General features: G+C 43.9%; 1 protein-coding gene across 1 annotated transcript in view; it reads left to right on the top strand.

Moving 5' to 3' along the window:
• The window catches only part of ASTE1 (asteroid homolog 1), a 336,696-nt gene extending 316,947 nt beyond the window's left edge, over nt 1-19,749 (top strand). Inside the window, exon 6 of the mRNA XM_044066199.1 lies at nt 18,727-19,749. Within this exon, the coding sequence (XP_043922134.1) occupies nt 18,727-19,021 (295 nt within the window). The 3' untranslated portion in view covers nt 19,022-19,749. The remainder of the gene's footprint in view (nt 1-18,726) is intronic.
• Nucleotides 19,750-22,427: the final 2,678 nt, after the last annotated feature.

Raw genomic sequence — 22,427 nt, forward strand, 5'->3', positions numbered from 1 at the left:
AATCCAGCAGGTGGCAAGTGTGTGTGAAGGGGGTAAGTGTGTATGAAAGAAACATCCCTTTTGGCAACTGGGAAAACACACCACAGGATGATCATTCCACTTTCTAAACTCTGATGATGTCAGCACCCTATAAGTATATCAGGGGAAAGGAAATCTCCCAGTAATGCGAATAGCGTGCTGTGCTAATGTGTCCATCTCTAGTGTCATAACATAGTTAGGTAGGGGTTTGAATCCAGCAAGTGGCAAGTGTGTGTGAAGGGGGGTAAGTGTGCATGATTGATATATCCCTTTTGGCAACTGGGAAAACACACTACAGGATGCACATACCCCTTTCTAAACGATATCACAATTATGTATGGCTTTTGATTACAGACATGCCACGTGTGTTTTGCACACACAGAATGCCCATGTGTGTGGGTTGTCACTCACAATAATGCATGACATTGATTAAACCAGTTATGGCAATGCACACATGATGTATGTGTGTGCCAAATACACATATGTACCTGTGACCTTCAATAGTTACCATGTGTGATGCCTGCCACATGTGAATACATGGTATTTGCACAGGGTAACATTATGACCGTGGTCTTCTGTGCAGGTGCTGCATGTGGGATGTGTATATACAGTGTGAGATGTAGATGCTATCAGCCTAGTAGTGAGGGATGCACACCTGGTCTGGGGCATATAGTCTACATGTTGTTGATGTACAGGAGCTGCATGTTTTCACCTGTTGTGGGAGTGGTAAGACAGTATTCCATAGCAATGCAGTGACTGCATGCTAAGAACCATTCAGCTAGGGTGTTGTAGCTACACTAATTCATTAGCATTCAGTAATTTGTCAGAATCCCTGGTGAGGGTCTGATGCCAACCAAGGTCAGGGGTCTACCAGCCTGTGTCACTTGCTCAGTGATCCCTTCCATGTTCCCTATCATGTATCCCAGTGAGGGACATCCCACATCAGCTGTGGTGGCATGGACAATGACTGAGTCATATGTGTCCATGCATCTGACTGACTTGTATGTTTGTGTTATGTGGTGAACCATAGTGCCCCATGAGCATATCACTGTGACCTACACCTTTTCCAGCCTGGTGAGCATTGTCTCACTGTACTGGACAATAAAGTACCTAACACAACTGCGGCAGTAGTGTTGTATAGCTGTACAGACTGTGCTTGTTTGACACACAGGATTTGTGTGCTATGTGTTATGCGTGCTGTGTGCAGGCCTAATGTATGCCTGTGTGCCAGCTGCAGAGATGTCTGCCAGTCATGCAGGATGCTATCCTTAGGCTTCACAACTGACCTGTTGTGTTTCCATGCTTGTATTGCTGTCCGTGTAGGTCCACATCAGATTGGTATTGCTGTCACTGTAGTATTTCATGCCACCAGACAGGTTATGCCAGTACTGGGTTCAGAGTGCTTAGTCCACAGTTTGGCCATGTGTTTCCATCTCATACATGTGATGTACATCCATGGGTAGGGATAGGGTTGACTGTGTACATGTGGCAGCTGTGACATTACTACATGACACACATATTCCACAACTGTACCATAGAGGTGACTGACAACTGACCTTGTACATGCTACCATAGTATTGAGATTACATTGGTGATTAACAGCACATAGGGCCAATGGTGAAAAAGATACATAGGTCCATAGGTTCGTACAGGGATGTCTGCCCAGGGCATGTATCCACCTAGCCAGAATGTGTGTGCCTTTCAACATGCATTGTGAATCTGTCTTGCTATGCCCTTTTCCAAGGTTAGTATACTGTGCCTCTGTCTCACAGTGACACATAAGTGATACCCAGGGTAACCCTACAATGTCACATCCAGTCATTAATATCACTCTTGAAGATAGTCACTGAGTCAGTCTGCCTAACCTCTATTGGGATAATATTCAGGAATGAAGGGAGCCTCTGAGTTGTGAATGTGCCCCTCCAGCATGTCCTATGTATATCACTCCTGAGGTTCAAGTATTTCCAGCGTGTATCCTGGTGGGATCTGGATATTCTGAGATGCAGCATGGCCATTAAGTGAGGGTATGACCTGGCCTTCTATGTCAGGCACAGATTGCCTATGAAGAGGCAGTATGTCACTGAGTAGAGCTGCTGTTACTTTAACCAGTCAGTATGTGGCATCTGTTTGAGCCCTTTGATCCCCTTGTCGAGGTACATATGTGGTATCTCCAGTTGCTGCAGGTGTCTGGTAAGGTGCATGCCGACAGGTTCATCATAGTCAATTATGGGCATGATGAGGGATGAGTAAAGGGGCACAATGTCCTCCCCTGATCTACATGTGGATCCCATGATGATGTGGCCCATATAACATGCTTACCTAACCACTTTGTCCATGTTGTTGTCAAATGGTAGAATGCTATCAACCTGTGTACCCCAAGGTCCATAATTCCTTCGCCTGCACTTAATGGATTAACACATATGTGGTACATTGTGGTCACTTTGTGTTTGACAAAGGGGATGACTATACGCTTTCTGTCATTCACGTTGAGGCCATGGCTGTGGCACAAGTCGTGTGTTTGCAAGAGTCCCTTTGGAGGATGCGTGTGTTAGCTGGTGAGTTGATTATGGTGTCCGGTTTGCAGTCACCTGCGACTTGCTGAGCCACAGTACTTCCATGTTGGCCTGTACCTATGATAAATATATAATGAACATGACAGCTCCCAGGGCTGTGCCTTGTGGGACACCACTTGTACCAGGTTGGAGGCTGACATGGCTCCAGCAATTCTACCATGTGTGTTCTGCCCTTGAGCCACTGTGCAATACCCATAGTGACATAGGGGTTAATATGTACACTGGTGAGCTTCCCTAGAATGCACAAGTGGGTATTGTATCCAAGGCTTATGCAAGGTCCAGGTAGGCTGTGTAGACCTCCTACCCTTGACAGTGGCCTTGGTGACTGTTTCAAAGAAATCAAACAGGTTTGAGAGGCAGGATTTGCCATTGACAAAGCCAAACTGTGTATGGTGACATGTCTGTAGGTCCACAATATCTAGATATGTGAGGTTCATGATGATCCTTGCCATAGCTTTGCAGACAAAGCTAGTCAGACATATGGGGCGAGTAGTGTCCAGGATCCGTGAAGGCACCACCTGAATGTTGAGGGACCACTGTTGCTGTATGCCACTCTCTGGCCACATATCGTGTATTAAGGCTGGGATTGAACAGTGGTGTTATGTCTGGGTGTAGCTCTTCTTGTGGTTCATGTAGGACACAGCCTGGGACACTGTCTGGTCCCATTGATGCAGTGTTTATTGCTTTGGGAAGGGCATCTCTTACCTGAGCATCTGTGATGTCAGGGGGGGCAGCACTGTGCCGCGAGACATATTTGCCCTTGTGGTGGGGGGAGAAGGCAGCATTGAACCTGTCCACTAGGATGATGGCAATGTCTGTGTGTTTTGTATTTTGTGTGACATTACCTCTGAGCATATCTGGGTAGTACCACCCAGGTTACTAACATAACTACAGGCAGCCTTGTGATTATCCTCAGTGGCTTGTGGAATCCTCTCTCAAAGATGGCCTTAGACAATCATATGGGTGCCTGTAGTTGTCTTCCAATACTCATCAGTGGTGCCTTCACATTTTGGGAGGTTGTTGTATCATGTAGTGGCGTCATCCTTCTATTGTATAGTGTGTTTATGGCTGGTGTCCAGCACCCAGGACATCTGCCTTTGGAGAATTGGGTCATGCTTTCATATGTGGCTTCATGATCCATGCATTCCTGAATGTGTCCATAGAATGCCTTTATACAGGTATCTGCAGTCTGGTCCATATTTTCAACAGGCCTTGGGCCTTTGAAGGTTTCCACATCATTTATGAGGGGTGTGAACTTGCTTGACATGAGCTGTTGACAGACGTGCCGCCTCCAGACAGAGCAAGGTGAGGGTCACAGTTAGCTACCTGTCGGGTGATAGAATGTGCCACATAACACAGGCACACAGGTCACCCACAGCAAGTACAGCTATGAGGCAGACATTGTCCATGCTGGTGCAAACAACCTGAGACGCACCTCCCTGGACCACATGGAAAGAGACACAGAGGAGCTCTTACAGCACCCTCTCAAACTCAGGACTCCCACACAGCCTTCATGCTGACACAGGAGAGTTTAGATTACTCTGCAAACACCATCATACTGGGTGACGACAGCTACCCAAACATAGACTGTGAACATTACACAAGCCACAATACCCAAGCTCTAGGGTTCCCATAGATCAGACATTCTTTGGCTATGGAACAGGTAACCAACCTTCCCACAAGAGGGGCAGATATACTAGACCTGATCATCACAAACATGAGTACAAACTGCTCACCACTGGGAGTATATCCCTCATTGTTGCAATCAAACCATATACTAATCACACTGGAGTACTGGATCCCCCACATATGCAAACCTCAAACACATCGATGTGTGTGTGGAAATGTCCCTATTAGCAACTGTGACAGTACAGTACAGGATGCAGATCCCCCTTTGAAACACTGATGATGTCAGGACTGTATAACTATATTACCTGTAGTAAAGTCCTCCAGTAATTTGCATAGCGCGCTCTGCTAATGCGTCTTTCTCCAGTGTCATAACGTAGTTAGGTAGGGGTTTGAATCCTGCAAAGGGAATGTATGTGTGTTAGTATGAGTGGGGTTTATGTGTGTGCACTATGCTGGGAGGGTTAACTGCCTTTTGCCAACTGGGAGAACACACTACAGGGTGCACATCCCTCCTCCTACACACAGATGATGTCAGCACCCTCTAAGTACAGCATTAGTAAGGATTTCTCCAACTACTGCAAATAGCACACTCTGCTAATGTGTCTGTTTCTACTGTCATAACACAGTTAGGTATGGGTTTGAATCTTGCAAATGGAAAGTATGTGTTTTACTGTTGGTGGGGTTAGTGTGTGTGCACAATGATGGGGTGGGATGTGGCTTTTGCCACATGGGGCTATGCACTGCAGGGTGGTCATTACCCTTAACAAGCAGTGATGTTGATAGCACCCTATACAAACAAAACTACAAAAGAGAAGGTGGTGGTACCAATAACACATGTAAGGTAACACTTCTTCAAGTAATGTCCACAAAACGGAGTAGGATAATCAAACAATTCTTTTATTCTATACAGACAACATGACAACAGACAACTGCCAGTACTCAGTATAGTGTTACATGCTACTGTAACACGCACATGTACCCGAATATACCTAGATAGTGTTCTGAAGCCTGAATGTGGCAAGTGTGTGGATGTGGGATGTGTCTGTGTGTGCATTTCCGTATGGGAAACATGTTTGATGTGGCAATCAGGGTACTACAGTACCTGATGCACATTACATCTTTCAACTGATGAGGTTGCCTGCACCCTGTGAGTACAGGTAGAGAAGGGGACGCCAGTAGTAAACAACATAGTGCACTTCTCAAATGTGTACCTGTCATGTATCAACAGCTACTCATGTAGGGTGATAAATAATGGGAATGGCAGGTGAGCGTGTGCATGTGTGTGGGTAGCAGGGTGTGTATAAATGCATGTGTGACAGAACAGATACATATAGCTGAATCTACATAACAGCACAAGATGCATTGCCATAGTCAATGTTAGCATGTGATGGTGTGCAGCTGGTACACTTTGGTAAGTAGTATGGGTGCAGATAACAATTGAGGACATTCATACAGTTACTGCAGCAGGACTGCTGGGATATACACACAATTATACTGGAACAGTGAACAGTTACCAACATGTTACTACTTATACACATCTATGTAGTCACCCTGTGCATCAGCAACGTGTTTACCTTTACCTGCACCGATGTTGTAGTATGCAGGAGGTGGCACAGTGTCATCATATGCACAGGGTGTGGGTTAGGTATGCCCAAGCCAGCCACTGGTAACACCAATTGACATGTGTGTGTATGTGTGTTTGTGAGGGGCAGCAGTACAGGGTGGACCGTGTTGGTGCAGTGTGTGTGTGTATGTGTTTGCCCTAGGTGTTAGGTTTCTGCATGTGTGTAAGCACGCACACAGTCCCACATAATGGCTGCCATGTACAGGGTTTTGTGGACAGCCACAGACTGCACCTGTCAGGTCATCCAGATCAGTGTCTGTGGGCACGGACACGGTACCTGTGCCTGGCAGGGTGCTACGGGTCAGATCCGTACTAACCCAGACTGGGTACTGTCATTGGAAGCAGGGGTGTGTTGACTGGACACAGTTCCCTGTTGGGACTGTCCAGAGCCACGTGCACGTGGTCTCCTGGGGCGTTTTGATGACAGCACAGACCCAGCATTGCTGGGGCTGGTGCTGGCACTTGAGGTGCGAGTGGGCCTGTTGTCGCCCCGCTGCCACTGCCAGCAGGTGCTGCTGCTGGAATAGGGCCACGTCGACGGCGCAAACCCACACCATCGCCCTGGCCCATTGACATCTGGTTGTGGAGCAGCTGTTCTATGCCCCCACAACGTCTGTCAACGACATCTGTGAAGTTACGGATAGCATTCGCAACGCCACGCATGCCGCCTGTCATGGCTGTGCGACATGCTCTCAGCTCCCTCAGACCCTGTCTGGTGTACCTTTCCATACGTGCCTGTGCCTGCATGACAGTTCGAAACATAGTGGAGGTTGACATACCTCCTTGGGCACGCCGGCCAGAGGCAGTACGGCCACGGATGCCCCCACGAGAACCCATGGGCGACTGTCTGCGTGGTACCATTGGAGGCCCCTGCTCATGGCTGCCTTGTGGGGATGCATGTACCACAGGTACCACATTACCCTGATCTATGCCCACTGCAGACTGTCCATCACCTAGGGACAATGGTGACAAAGGATGTAACGGCAGGATGACTGTGCGCATTGACGGGTTGAAAGCTGTGTACTGTCAATTGGCTGACCAATGGTGGACCCAGACACACCTTCCTGCACCATTACAGACATTTCATCATCATCAGTACCTGGGGCACAAGATTCAGGTTCCCTGCTGCAGGTCACCAGAGCAGCACCAGAACCTACGGGAGGAAAACATGGAACACAGATTACAGTCTCAATACATATTTGACAGAGATGCACTTCAATACTAATGCACACATTCAGAAATGGACACATGCACTCATGGACACTAACACACATGCACACTTGGGCACAGGCACACTTGCACACATGCACACCCCACAGTAAACACACACATCAGTACCGTGTTACACTACTCAATTTACTACAACTGTGTATTACAGGTATTGTGAACACAGTCACCAGCATGTCTACTACAGAGTTACACTACTCTTCCTAGTTTTATAAATTGTTTTACAGATAATGTTAAAAAGACTCACCAGCATGTATGGCCTGCCTCATTGCTAGATGGGAGGGACCTGGAAGTGTGAAGAGAGTAATGTCAGTGGGCACATGTGTGCCATTTGTTTTGCACATGATACAGTACAGTAGTACACTAGTTCCCTTATACACATCAGCTGCACATAATGTCTGTATATATATCATGATGACAGATACATACCACATGCACACCTTATGCGTGCATGAAGTAACAGTGTACAGAACAGTCATATGTACATACCAGGAGTTAACTCTAATCTCACCCTTACCTCTCTTCAAACGACAACTCAAACTGTACTTCCAAAACCACTGGCTTTGTTCTTCTTGGAGTCCAGGCTAACGTCCCTCTCCCTACCCTCTCTTTACCTTTAACCCCTCATTGTGCATAGAAACTAGCTTCTACCCTGTTTCTTTCACCTTGATGTCCTTCTATGCTCTGACCTACTTCTCCCATCCCTCCCACCTCCTCTTGACTGTCTTCCTTCTTTTCCTCACTTCCCTTCTTGACTCCTGCCTCTTCCATATCATTGTATCTTTCATACTCCTTCTACTTCTCTACCCTTCTGAGCCCTAACTATTATGTATATGGCTTTTGCCTTATTGCATAACCGTTATGCTTTAGGTAGGATTGCTTTGAAACCAACGGTACATTGTGTATGACTCTAAACTGTTTGAGTTCCTTACATGTATGTTGATTTAATTAACAGGCTGGTGTACAATTCTATTATGTTGGCTGTCTGTATTAACAACTTGTCTGTCTGCCTTTATTATGCTATGTGTGGAGCTTTTCTCCACAGGCCTCTACTGAAAATGGACATATATCCAGCTAGACTATCTGGGTCAACAAATGTAAAAGTAATAACAATAAATGAATATGGCATCTTACCTGCACGCCGGTGTCTTGCTGCTGTGTGGATCCAACCTCCATCATGATGCATGAGTGTTGCTGTTGTTGTTCTGGGGCTGGATCCACAACACTTAGCAGTAGCCCCTCCTGTCTGGTGAGGGGGAGATGTGTGGCCACCCCCCACCTGTGGCAACCTGTTGCCTGCGGATATCTGCAGCACGCTGGCGGACATTTCTAATCAAATCACTGCAGTGATGTCTCACCTGCTCATATGTCCTATCATGCATGCCAACATCATTTATCCTGCTAACGAGGTTTTGCCACAGTGCAGACCTCTCCTGCTGATTCTGGGTGGTGCGTGAGAACAGGATGGCATAGTCACGCACCAGGCTCTGGTGAATCACGCCATCCTCTGCAGCAGAATATGATGGGTTCCTTTTTGGAGCCATGTCAAGCTGGAAAGGTACACAAACAGGTTATCAGCATAGTATCTCAACAATACATGGTACACATTCTATACAGGGAGTATTAACTTCTACTTATTACTGCTTGGTTAAAACTTGATTACAGTGTAGCTATCATTCTATGTCATTTGTACTAAGCACTTGGCCTTCAGACCAGTTGTTTTACATTAGGGAGGTTGGTGGCAAGCACTGTGGTGGCAGGACACATATCTTTCATCCATTGAAGTTGGGAACTGCTGATTGAGGGCCCAGTGTACAAGTGTATTAGTTCTGGTATGGGCAGTTGGCCTTCAGGCCAGTTATTTAACATTAACAAGGTTTGTGGTCTGCACTCGTGTGTGACAATAGGCTGTACTCTGCCATTCATAGCTGGGGACATCTGGTTTCAGGTTTATAGTGCCTGCATATCTGAGCTGTATCTTACTGACATTGCTACACCTTGTTTGCTGTAGCAAACACTACATCCAGGCCTCCTGGATCTACCTTTGTTTATATGCTTGTTATTTGTTAGCTTGTTATTTCACTGGTATGCTACTTCCACATAGTACACAGCTTCTCAACACGCCTGTGACTCACTACTGATATCTGCATTGCTTACTGTACGTATTTCCATGTTACACATGACAGCAAGTGACTGCTTCTCATTGTTGCATTTACTTAATTGTGACACATTGCACTTAGGTTACCTGGCACTTGCTCACTGACGCTTTTATATCAGTCAGCAGTTGTAGGTAATGTCAGTACACCCTCACTCCCCACTGGACCTTGTTTTCAATCATTAATTATTACAGAATTCACAATAGTATTCTAGCATGTCCAGAGGTCAGTTGTCAGTTCCCTCCCCAGTCCAGCTGGTGAGTGTGGTACTCCAGAGACAATGTTAGAACAGATGCATGTACACAGACAACCCTCCTCCTAACAACAAATTCAAACTCATGTGAGTGATGCAACCATATACCAAACTGGAGGCTAGGCTCTGTCTACTCAATACCGCCATAACCAGTCAGGTGGCGAAGGAGACCACTCACTACACTTCCAGTCTCACATAGACCTACCACAACAGCGGACCTAACACATGATCACACATGAACATACTTGTAGGCTCGACCACAGCTCTGCCTATGCAGCAGAGACCTCCTAAGCAGACATCCAGGCAACCACTACCACGGAAACGAACATGTGCAACACATATCACACAAAGCCAATGTGCTGAACACTCACAGCCATTAACAGTAAACAACACACCTCATACACCTGTACTAGGTGCCTCTATCATCAGGCACACTAACATCACGCTCACCAGGCTTAACGAGGTGAGGGTCACGGTGTGCAGCCTGTCGGGCACTATGACCTGCCACATAACACAAACACTCAGGTAACCCCAAGGCAAGTACAGGTATGACTCAGTCAATGTCCATGCTGGTGTGAATGGCCTGACACATTCCTCCCTGATCTACATGACATGAGACAGTACAGAGCTCTCTGAGCACGTAGCCCAAGACAGTTTGACCCTGACCTTGAGTAGCATCCTACCCTCACCTAGAACGATGCCACAATATCAAGGCACGATGATCCCTTCCAACAATTGACTGACATACTGGTGTCATTCACAGGTGTGCCAATGCCTGCCATCTTGGGGTGGTATGCTTTGCTAGGGACAGCTTGCACCTGTCACCCCTGTCCTATTGGAATTTGGCGATGCTCTTGCTACACCCATAGTGCCTGTATTAGGCAAGGCTCATAAGGCAAACCCACATCCATTTGTATCACAAAGGATGAGGAAGTAAGAGTGATGCTACTCAACACCGGAAGTCTAGACCTAAGGATGCACGCACTCAAAACCCTACTTAACATTCTGGACATCGATATCTGTGCAGTAACATGAACCTGTTTCAGGTTTCACAGGAGCACACCAGTACTACCAAGTTATAGCTGTTACCATTCTTGTCGGCCCCAACACTTGAACAAGGGAAGGGAGTATCAGTATTGAATGCAGATTCCCACGCCTCCACATTGGTGGCACAGTACAACATAGGTGTTAGGCCATTGAGTACAGAAGACGAAGTTGGGGACCTGGGGAAGAAACATGGTAGCGGTCTGTCATTTGTCAACCACATGGCCAACGTGGATTGAAAGACATGTTATATAGCCCAGCTAATCATGAGGGATTCACATGTATGGCAGGGGAGGTCATTGTGCCTCTTTACTCATCCATCATCAGGCCTATAATTGCGGAGAATGCACCTTTTGGGATGTACCTAACCAGACACCTACAGCAACTGGTACAGGACAACAGTACCTCATCAAGGGGATGCAATGGCTCACACAGATGTCATATGCTGCCCAGGTAAAGTAAATCCAGCTGGACTCAGTGGCATACTGCCTGTTCAGAGGCAATCTGTGCATGCCATATACAGCCATGTCCTACCCAGCAGTAATGAACATGCTGCACCTCAGGCAATCAGAGTCCCATACAGCCACATGCTCAGGAGAGCTGGACCTCAGCACTGACATACATGGACATGCTGGAGGGGCATATTCCTAACCGAGAGGCTCCCTTCACTCTGTAATGAGCTCACACTACTGGTTAGGCAGAGTCCCTCATTGACTCTCTTCCATAGGAATCTGGATGAGTGGATGGAGATCATAGTTGTACCCCAGGTATCACTTCTATGTCACTGTTAGACAGAGGCACAGTATACTAACGCCGGACAAGGGCATAGCAGCATAACTTGTAATTGGGTGGCGAAAGACAAACACATTCTACTAGGCTTACCAATGCCCTAGGGCAAATAGCCTAGTATGAACCTATGAACATGTGTGTACTGCTATAGTACTTCTGCCATATGTTGCATGTGTGTGTGTTGTGGGGATGCACAGGTAATGGCCGGATACTTCTGCACAGGCGACACGCCTGACACATTCTGGGTGTTCATCCCTACATACTGGATGTGTGTTGCCATCCAACCCTGTGATGTGGACACACATTACTCAGCCTGGATATACATATCCGAACAACACCACAAGCACAGTACACTACCTTGCTATGTATGCATGTAATTACACAGTTATTCACTAGTTATGACAGTGATGCTATCCATGCAGCCCATTGGGCCAGTGGAAGCCACAACACACACCGCCAGCACCTTTGCATATGCTTACCACAGACATCCCACATACTGCATGTACTGTGCACACACATATCTAACCCAGAACAACTGCACACCACTTATTAATCCTGTCCAGTGGACTACAGATACAGGCATATTGTATAACAATAGTAGGAGGCTACTGCAGCACAGGGCAGATTCACATGACGGCAAGGCATCTGTGGTCAGCAGTGTTAAGATGCTTCACATTCACCAAATGCACAGATATTGGCAACATTGTTGCAGACAGTTTAGGTGCAGGTACCCCCCATTCTCCTACACATGTGGTATTAGTTATCCCAGATGACTGTAACCTCCCTATCCTCTCACATGTCCAGGTGAGAGCCACCCTCATCATTGCAGAACACATATCATCACTGTTACGAAATGGTATCCCTGGATGTGTGCTACATTCACCCCTGGAGGACATAGCACCACATGACAGACTGATATTAATCCCTGGCCATACTACAGGATATGTACCTGAACAGTGCCATACATACACAGTGGTCCCACACCAATGAGGAGGAACCTCTACTGACCCTGGGAACTACTGCATCATATGCACAACTGGCCTTGTGTTCTAAGCTATGGAAGTGTTAAGTATGGGCAACATGTACAGCAATATTACATATGTTTATATTTCAGGACTATGTACACACAACCTATCTCATGGACATACCTATAGATAGTGAACTATGATACATTTGGAGGTGTCACAGTATACACAGGATTAACCTGCTACTTTGCATTACCTGTGTTTGTGGCAGCTGTTGCTGTGCCAGTGGTGCTGCTTGCTGCTTGCTGCTTGCTGCTGCTGCTTTTGCTGCTGGCTGTCCTTATATTTGTTTTATTTCTCTCTGTCTCTGTCTCTCTCTCTGTAGGTTTTGTGCAATGAATGTATTGCATGAGTGTAGTGTGGGTACTCAATGCTTTTGTAGGTATCTGCATAGGTCCATGTGATGGCCTCTGCACCAATTGTAAGGCAGCATTTGCTAATTGCATGCAGCCAGGTGTGTACTGATTGCATGTCTCACTGTGATTTCAGGACACTGCTATAAAAGGGTATGTGAGATAGGCGCTGCCCTTTCAGATTGTAGGGCGTGGACCATGCTGGTATGCTGTTGACAGTGTTCTGTGAGTGTGAAGGTTAGTACATCTCCCATGCTTCATGCTGTGTTGTAGATTCAGGTTGCTGCATTTCTCTTGCCTGTTCCCTGTAGTGAGTGTGTATGCATACTGACACCTACAACTATATGTCATATGTATTGCTATATAAATATATATATATCTGTGTACATATACATACTTTCATATATGTACATTAGCTGACATTATTGGGTACAAGCTAACAATTAGCAGGGCTGTTTCTGTTAACACTACACTAGTATGGGAATCCAGTAATTGGGACTATAAAAGTCTGCCTGACATGCTTTGGGTAGTAGACATACTATATTGCCTTTATCTTCATTCCTACTATTACATGTTCCACTTATTTAGCACTATATTCCTGTATGAGAGTCATGGCTTAGTGGTAGGTCATACAGACTAGTGTTACAATGGTCTTGTGGTAGGGCCTACTAGTATGCTTATATTCTGCTTTTGACTTGAGTATAGGGCCTATCAATCAAAGTGCTGGAGGCACCTTTAAGCAGTTAAAGGGGTTAGTAGGTCTCACAGGAGCCAGGCTGTGTTGCAGATTCTGGTTGCTGCATTTATCTTCACTGTTTCCTGTAGTGAGTGTGTATGGATACTGACACCTACAACTATATTTCATATGTATTAATATATATTTATATATATGTATGTGTAGATATACATACCTTCATATATGTACATTACCTTACTTTATTATGTACAAGCTAACAAGTAGCAGGGCTGTTTCTGTTAACACTGAACTAGTATGGGAATCCAGTAATTTGGCCATTAAAACTCTACCTGACATGCTTTGGATAGTACACCTCCTATATTGCCTTTATATTGATTCCTACTATTACATGTTATATTTATTCTAGCAGTGTGTTCTTGTAAGGTAGTCATGGCTTAGTGGTAGGTCATACAGACTAATGTTATGAAGAGACTGGCAGTGGGAATTTATTTTTCTTTGCAAACTTTCAAACTGAGTACAGGACCTGTCAATCAAAGTGCTGAGGCCACCTTTAAGCAGTTAGAAGGGTAAGTAGGTCACACAGGGGTCAGGCTGTGTTGCAGATTCAGGTTGCTGCATTTATGTTCACTGTTTCCTGTAGTGAGTGTGTATGGATACTGACACCTACAACTATATTTCATATGTATTTATATATATTTATATATATGTATGTGTAGATATACGTACCTTCATATATGTACATTACCTTACAGTATTATGTACAAGCTAACAAGTAGCAGGGCTGTATCTGTTAACACTGAACTAGTATGGGAATCCAGTAATTTGGCCATTAAAACTCTACCTGACATGCTTTGGATAGTACATCTCCTATATTGCCTTTATACTGATTCCTACTATTACATGTTATATTTATTTTAGCACTGTGTTCTTGTAAGGCAGGCATGGCTTAGTGGTAGGTCATACAGACTAATGTTACCAAGGTCCTGGGTTCGAGACTGACAGTGGGAATTTATTTTTCTTTGCAAACTTTCAAACTGAGTACAGGACCTGTCAATCAAAGTGCCATAAAGGCACTTTTAAGCACTTAAACCAGGTCTGCGCTTATGCGGAGCTCACGCATGCGCACTGGCGGTGAGCTCCGCTAACACAAGCGCACACCCGCGCTATTTTCTTTGAAAGAAAAGAAAAAGGGGTGACAGGAAAGTGGTGAAAAGGGGTCACAAAGAGGGTAAGACAGTAGGGAAACAAGCGTGGGATTTGCAGGAGGGATGTAGGTAAGGCCCATAGATGCCCATGTCTTTGGCAGCAACAGCTGTGCATTTCCATGTATTTTGGTGAGACATTGGAAACCTTTCACCCCTGAGAGAGGTGTCAGGACAACATTAATATTTGTTGTAGAGCCAATTGTAATTAACTGTTTCAATGTCAAGCAGACATGTGTGCGACATGGACAGCTATGTATGGGGCGTAATTTTTTTGTGGGTACAGAGTGCCCTTTTTTTTTTCAGGTGAGAGTGGTATGTCAGGTGAAGGAAGTCGGTATAGCTGGGGAGGTAGGTTGGGTAGGTTAACAGACAAGACAGACAAGACGATACAGGGGCGTGTGTATGACACACGTGGGGGTTACACAATTGACGGGACGGAGGTTGGGATATCCAAGATGCATGAGCCCACAGATGGCAACAGTGGAACTGATATCCCCACCCATAGGCAGTTGCCACTGTTCCTTCACAGCCCAGGACCGGGCTGTGCTGGGGCTGTGTAGGCGGGCAACGGCCGGGCCGTTAGCTGTGCCACACGAGCCTCGAGCTGGCGAGGGGCCCAAGAACAGAGTCTTGGATCTCCCTTCGCACCACAGACCGGACACCTTGGAGGGTGAGTGGACGAACCCTCCGCCACACTTGCAGAGGGGACGGGCCCCATCCCCTGCAGCGCTTCCACCCAAGGTGGCACAGGGCCACCGGAGGGGGTCCGCCTGGGCACTAGTGCCAGGTGCAGTCGCCAGCTGAGGTGGGAGAGGTGGGTTCGCTGGGACCTGCCTTCCCAAGCGCTCTAGGTTTGTGAGTAGTTATGTTAGTTTGGGTTAGTGGCATTTTATTCCATTCAGATTAGTTGTAACAGCATGCATTGGTATTCCCATCAAACAAACACCCAGATATTAACACCATTGAACAAGGGGCATATCAATATCACATGCATTATTTGAACAGAAATACACAGTCAAACAACATGCAGGGTTGATTAATGGCAACAGGCCATCAAATTTGCAGGTATGAACAGGGCACATGCACAAACAGACATGCATATATTTTTGAAACGGACAAATGTCCATGATTAATGAAATGTTCACATACCATTATTTAGTGGGTGTTGTTATATGGAATTATAGGGTTGGGTGGAGATAGAAAGTGATGACACATTCATATGTTACACATTGATTTACATTTGTAATAGGTACACAATTAAGTTGAGGCTGATGTTTCAAAATAATTTTTATTTGACTGTCATGCTACACCTGTTACAAATACATCACTATCCTACTTATTTTGAATCTGATCAGATACATCATCCTGCTACACTTTGATGACAGGACAGGGGACAACTATGGCTGTTTAGTCTGTCAGATAATCATTCATTCTATCTGCAAATTGTTTACTGTGATCACCATATACAGAATTTGGCCTAGACATTCCAGATTCTGACACACTGAAATCAGTTTGGGATATTAAGATGTACTTCCCACATGCATTTAGTTCTGTAGAAACACACTGGGGCTAATATATTCAGGGGTTATTACTACTTTATTTATTCATACATGACCCTTTCTGTCACTCTCACACATCCTGCAACTTCACAGTTCAGGTTGGTACTTCTAGGCTTTGTTCACATGTTAGACTGGTGGTGATTCAAACACTTTCCAACAGCCTCACTTCTGTCATGATTCAGCATTTCAACAGGGATATATCTCACATATGACTACCTCAGATTCTGAAGCTGTACTCTTGAGACTACTGCAGGTTACACTATATTTAATTAATGGTGGGACATCTGTATTACAGCACTGTTTAATTCTATCAATTATATTTCCAGTTACACTTGCATACTGATGAACTTGTTGCAGCCATACCTGCAGACTTTCAATTCTTGCTTGCACATTATATTACTTTTAATCAATACACTGCAGTGTTCTGATACATGCTACAGTATAATATTTATTTACAAGTAATGGGTGGGGTTACTAACCTGCATGGTGGCGCAGCCGCACCAGCCTACGGGCATACATCTCGCGGTTCGCAGAGCGGACACCTGCAGCTGTAATACGAAAGAAGTAATATTTGACTACACATCTCCATGGTATCAGCCAGTTGAAATCCTTACATACATAAGTAAAATATAACTTACTCAGTAGTGGGCGCTGGGCATATCCCGGCCTCCTGGATCCATTCGTCAACTGGTCTTGCTTGCGTCGCTTCAGGTCCGCATGGTGGTGACGGACCTGCTCACCAGTGCGTGGAATGCCAGTAGCACTGGTCAGATCACGAGCCAACTGGTCCCATGCCTCTGCCCTATACGCTCCCCATGAGACCTGGCCCTGCATGAGTTGGGCCTCGTGATGATGGACAAGGAGCCAGACCATGTATCTGGACTCCTCAACGCCCCAACGCTGTGCTCGAAAGCAACGTCCTCACCTACTCCACTCATTCTGACTGCAGGTCTGTTCTACAATCGCTTCTGCTGTGTATTCCCGCCTATGGGGCTTATATATGCCGCTTTTCCCGCACATTTCTCTGATTGGCCGTTTTGGAATTGTATCTACTTCACTGAAAATGCTTTATCATGCTCCATTCTGGATTTTATCCCATATATATGCTATTTCTGCATTTCTAGGTATTGCTGTCATGGCTTAGTGGTTTAGTACCTTGACTCTAGTGCATGGTATCCTGGGTTCAAATCTGGCAACTGATTTTTGATTTTCCTGACAGAAATGAGTTGAGGACCTGTCAATCAAACATGCCAAAAGCACTTTTAAGCACTTAAAAGCAGGTCTGCGCTCGTTTGCGCGGAGCTAACGCATGCGCACTGGCAGTTAGCTTGTGGGAGCGGCGCGCAAACGGTGTGCGCTGGGATAAACCTTAATTGGCTAGTGACACACATGTTCAGCTAAGCACAGCTAGTTGCAAACAGTTTCAGCCTGTTAAACCGGTGCTTAGCAACGGGCACGCAGTTTGCAGCTTTTTAAACACTACTCAGCTACGGGCAGTCTGTCTCACAGCAGCTTAGCTATCAGTACATTTCTGACTATTTTTATTATTGTGTTACTTCAAAATATATGCTCCATTTCATTCCATTTTACAAAAGGGAATACTTTTACATTTGTACAATACTGTCAGGGGGCTTTTTAGTGCTTATTTACAAAAAAAAAAAAGGTTGTTGTGTGGGCTCGAACCCTGCCTGCCTACTCTTAGGCCAGCAACTCTACCGCTAAGCTATTACTTCTTGGCTTACTTTGCATATTTAGTTCTTATATCCTTTTCCACTGACTGCTAACTGCAATTGCGCTTAGTAGCACACCCGCACGAAGCACACAGTAGCAAACATTTACGGGTTTAAAAAATAAAACAGGTTTTAATTTAATTTTATAACATCTCTTCACTTTATACACTGATGGTCTGTCGGGCATGTGTTGTGTAGTGTGTTTATTCACATTTCCATGGCCTCTCGTGGCTGTTTACTTTCAGCCATTCTAGTCTTCCGGGGGCGTGTCCGCTTGCAGGGCTTAGCCTACAGACACGCCCCCTACTCTCTTACACGGACCGTGTAAGAGTTACTAGTGTGATTCAGCATGCCTCATGCACCTCATGCATATGCATGACATGCTGACATCACACTGTTAACTCAGCCTCCGTGTAAGAGTTATAACTCTTACACGGAGGCTTCGTGAATCTGGCCCAATGTCTTTACAAAGGTTGAAGAACCATATACTGTGCAAAAGCATGTCTTATTGCACTGAACAGTTCAGAATTTTGCATTTTTATGACAGGCACATTGTCATGTATTAGAAGTATTGAAGATGTAAGAGAAGTGTAAATAAATAGCTTAAGAAAATAAACTTACTACAGTCATGTCTCACTGACTGCATTGTCTGTTATAGAAGATACATAATGCTTGAAGTGGAAATTTTTATGGATTTTGCAGATATTTGAAATCTCTTTATCACTTGCCATATTCGTTCCACATGAGGCATTTCTGCTTGAGTAAAACAAGCACATTATCTCTGCTTAAGTGTATTCATGACAGCAGCATAATAACAGTGATCTTTTCTGATCTGTTTGTGCAGAATTTACTCTGGACCTCTAATCCACAATGTGTACCAGAAGTTGAAGTCTTCTTCCTTCTTACAAGATTTGCTGAGTACTACTCCAAAAGTGGAAATGCTTTTTCAGAACATGCGGACAGCAGTGATATCTGCCCTACCAGCAGACTTTTTCAGCAAACACAAGACTAGATCTCGCAAACACAAGCGTGAGCAGCACAAACCCACTGTGACTGGTGCCACAAGTAAGCTAGAAACTTATTTAGACTGCGATGTAAGCAACAGGTTTACTGGCTTGCAGGTCGATGACCAAACATGAGCTTTGAGCTCAGGGCATGTAATCCTACAAAGATGTGTGTCAGACTGCTGCAAAGGTCATGGGAAATCAGCAAAATTATTTAGCATTGTCATCTTGCTCTTTGAGGTACTTGGAAACTCATTTATAATCTTTATACGTGGATCAAGGGTCCACACTTTTCAGTAAATTGCATCAGTGCAGTTGTACTGTATCATGTGAAATATCAAGTGATTATACTGTAAATGTTTACTAAAGATATGCTTAATATTACTCTTTATGGTGCTTACTTTAACATTTTAAGATAATCTTTTTGTATGAGCAGTGTGTGAGAAAGAAAGTCTTCAGAATTTGTATTTCAGTATTTTTTCCTTCAAGACTTGTATGCTTTTACCAGAGGAGTAAAATAATTGAATATATGTCAATAGTTTTATTTTTATAAATATAAGGCAGGCATCATTTTTAGACTTTGCTAAATCTGCTTTTATAAGAAGAACTGTGCTACTAAAGTAATTTTTTTTATGTATTACATATTTTAAGTTAGTAAAGCAAATACCAGTTTTTGAGACTGTACATGGCATACTTAGCTGTGTGGCTTCCCAGTATAAGTCTTAATTTTTTTTTGCTCAATAATCGGGGATAATTTTTAAATGTTATTCTAATTCACTCAGAAAATTAACAGAAAATAAACATTACATCAACATGCATTTTCTGAAAATAAGAAATTAAATGCTAATGTCTGTCAATATTGACTGATTGTAAGCCTCAGTGATTTATCAGAACATCACAATTTTCACAAGGAACAGGGCAAAAATATTAAGTAAAACCAGCGACATTCTGCACAATCAGGGTTAGTTAAGAGCTGTACTACCCAGAAGGCCTAATGCAGTAGATCCCTCCACAGCTTTTGATCCGTCTCTTAAAAATATATTTGTAATATTTTGTGCATAACCACACCACAGTCTTTTTTTAAACACCTTAATTAAATTATCACTTAAGACCAAGGCAAACATACATTAATAGAAAAAAATAAATAACATTTTTCGATTTACATATGTTGTATGTCACATATTTTTTCTTTTTTTATAACTAAAATCAGTCCAACATTACGTGAATTGTGCAATTCCTGTCTTCCCTTAAACCTCACTCCTCCTTTGACGACACCACAGTCTTGAAACAAAAAAAACTGCATTGTAAACAGTGATAGATGCTGACACAGATATATCATTTAATTTATTGGACAGCATTATAATACTTCAAATTGTTAAATATACATAGTGCTAAAAAGTATACATATGACAGTCATATTGTCATTTCTGGACAGTAAATACCAAGGCCACTGTAAACACAAGATATAACATTAGATAAGTATGGAAAATTAACTGCCTCTAAGTTGCAAAGGTAGGTAAAATCACATCAGGTGTTGTTCCTGCAGTAGGGCAATGTGCTAAACACATCTTAAAGTATCAACTTTATTTTGGAAAATGCGTACTTCCTCTATCATTGCACTTCTTGATTTATAATGTCTAGGCTACATGGCAGTTCATAAATGAGATGACATATACTAGCAAGGTACAGCAACAGAGCTTCTCTTTTGAAAGAAATGTTTATTGTAACAGCAAATGGAAATGCAAAAGTTTAGTCGTGTTTTGTTTCCAAAGGCATTAGAATGTAACTGTATATCAGTAAAAACAGGTTGATGGGTTTTGAGTGATATGCATTGTTACTTTTTTTCAAATGTGCGCATGACAGATTTTGAGAAGGTAGAAATTTTGCTGATTTAGCAGTAGTTCATCTTCAGTATTTTTCTGGGGGGTGGGGAACAGTTCTTAATAATAATTTTTAGTACATCATCCAGCTCTGTAAGGCAAATTGCGTATATAAACACGTAAAATTTAAACTGAGAGATGCTGAGAATGTCACTGTGCCCAAATACTGCCCTTTTCTTAGTTGACTGATTTAAGAGAGATTGCTTGTATTCAAACCAGTGTGATAGAAATTTTACAACTAGTCAGGGTCACATAATCATTAGATTTAACATTGAGATCTGCCTTAATATGTCCTCCAATTGGGTATGTTGGTCTGTCTTTCCACCAATCAGTACTTGGCCTCTTTGTCTCTCTCTCACTGTCTCTATGTCTCTTTTTTTCTTTTTTTGAAGGCTCAGGAATGGTTACTCGACTATAATAATATGACATGATGTCATACATCAGCTGCATAAGCACATTTACCATTCTACCTACCATTCCTATTTAGCCAGTGATATTTGCCCAGTAAAATGTTCCTGCTGTCACATGCAGTTTGCTTTTTTGTGTTGAAATTTTTGAATTCAAGAAGAATGTCAGAAGAAGGCTTCTTGCAAGACTAGTGAGAAGATTTATTCTGATGCCCAAAAGATTGAGCAACGTTTCATCTGTGAATTTACTTGGAGAATTGGCTCTTTCTGTTGTTCTCTGCAGGTGGGTCCAGCTGATCTGCTGCCTCACAGGTTTCTGCAATCTTCCCTAACTAGTTGGGAGCTCATTTCCACCCTGGTCCACCTGAGGTGTAGGAGAGATGTATCTCTTGAATTCCATCAAGTGGGAGCATCCCACTGTGTTCCCCTGGTCTTTCCCCAAGCTTGATTGCAGACCTTGAAGGTTAATTTCCACTTTGGTCCACTTAAGGTATGGAAGAGGTGTATCTCTTGAATCCCATCCAGTGGAAACATTCCAGTGTGTTCCCCTGGTCTTGGGTCTCTGTTTATGCATCCAAGAGTATGTTCCATGAATGGCTATTCATCGACAATAAAACTTCGAATGGCCATTTTTAGCAAATGTGCACATAAGTGAATTTAAACTCATCAAATAGTCATACTTGGCCAATATCATGAACAAACAATATACATTACATATATACTTCACACATGGCTGATGTACTGACACAATGTGTACTTTCTGTGGACCGACTGTGACTGTTTGTGTCAATGAAGAGCCATTCACGAAACATACTCTTCAATGCATAAACATAGACTTGCTGGTCTTTCCCCACCTGATTGGCTTGTTTTTGTTTTTATTTTTTTGCCTGCAACGCCTGATTACAGAGCGTGACTCCTTGACTCATACTGTTGCAGATCATGGTTACACATGGCCAAAGCTTTTTTTCCTATAACCATCCTGTCAGCCTGTCTGGACAGGTCAGCCCCAATTTGAAGAAAACTTGTAGGTTGAGTAGCAAGGTCAGTAGAGACTGGGCTGTTGCTTAGCTGTTGCTGTAACTTGGAGTTATGAGTATAGTGAATTAATTTGTAAAGATTTTGATTTGATATATGCCTTGACAGAGCAAACTTCTCCATGCTGCATGCCTCCCTTGATGTGCATGCTTCCAAGCATGGACCCCACCAAGCTCAATCCATGCATAGTGATCAGCCACAGGTATCAGGGGGATGTCT

The sequence above is a fragment of the Protopterus annectens genome, chromosome 3.part1 (genome assembly GCF_019279795.1).
Source record: "Protopterus annectens isolate FY-2018-M chromosome 3.part1, PAN1.0, whole genome shotgun sequence".
Lineage (NCBI taxonomy): Eukaryota > Metazoa > Chordata > Ceratodontiformes > Protopteridae > Protopterus > Protopterus annectens.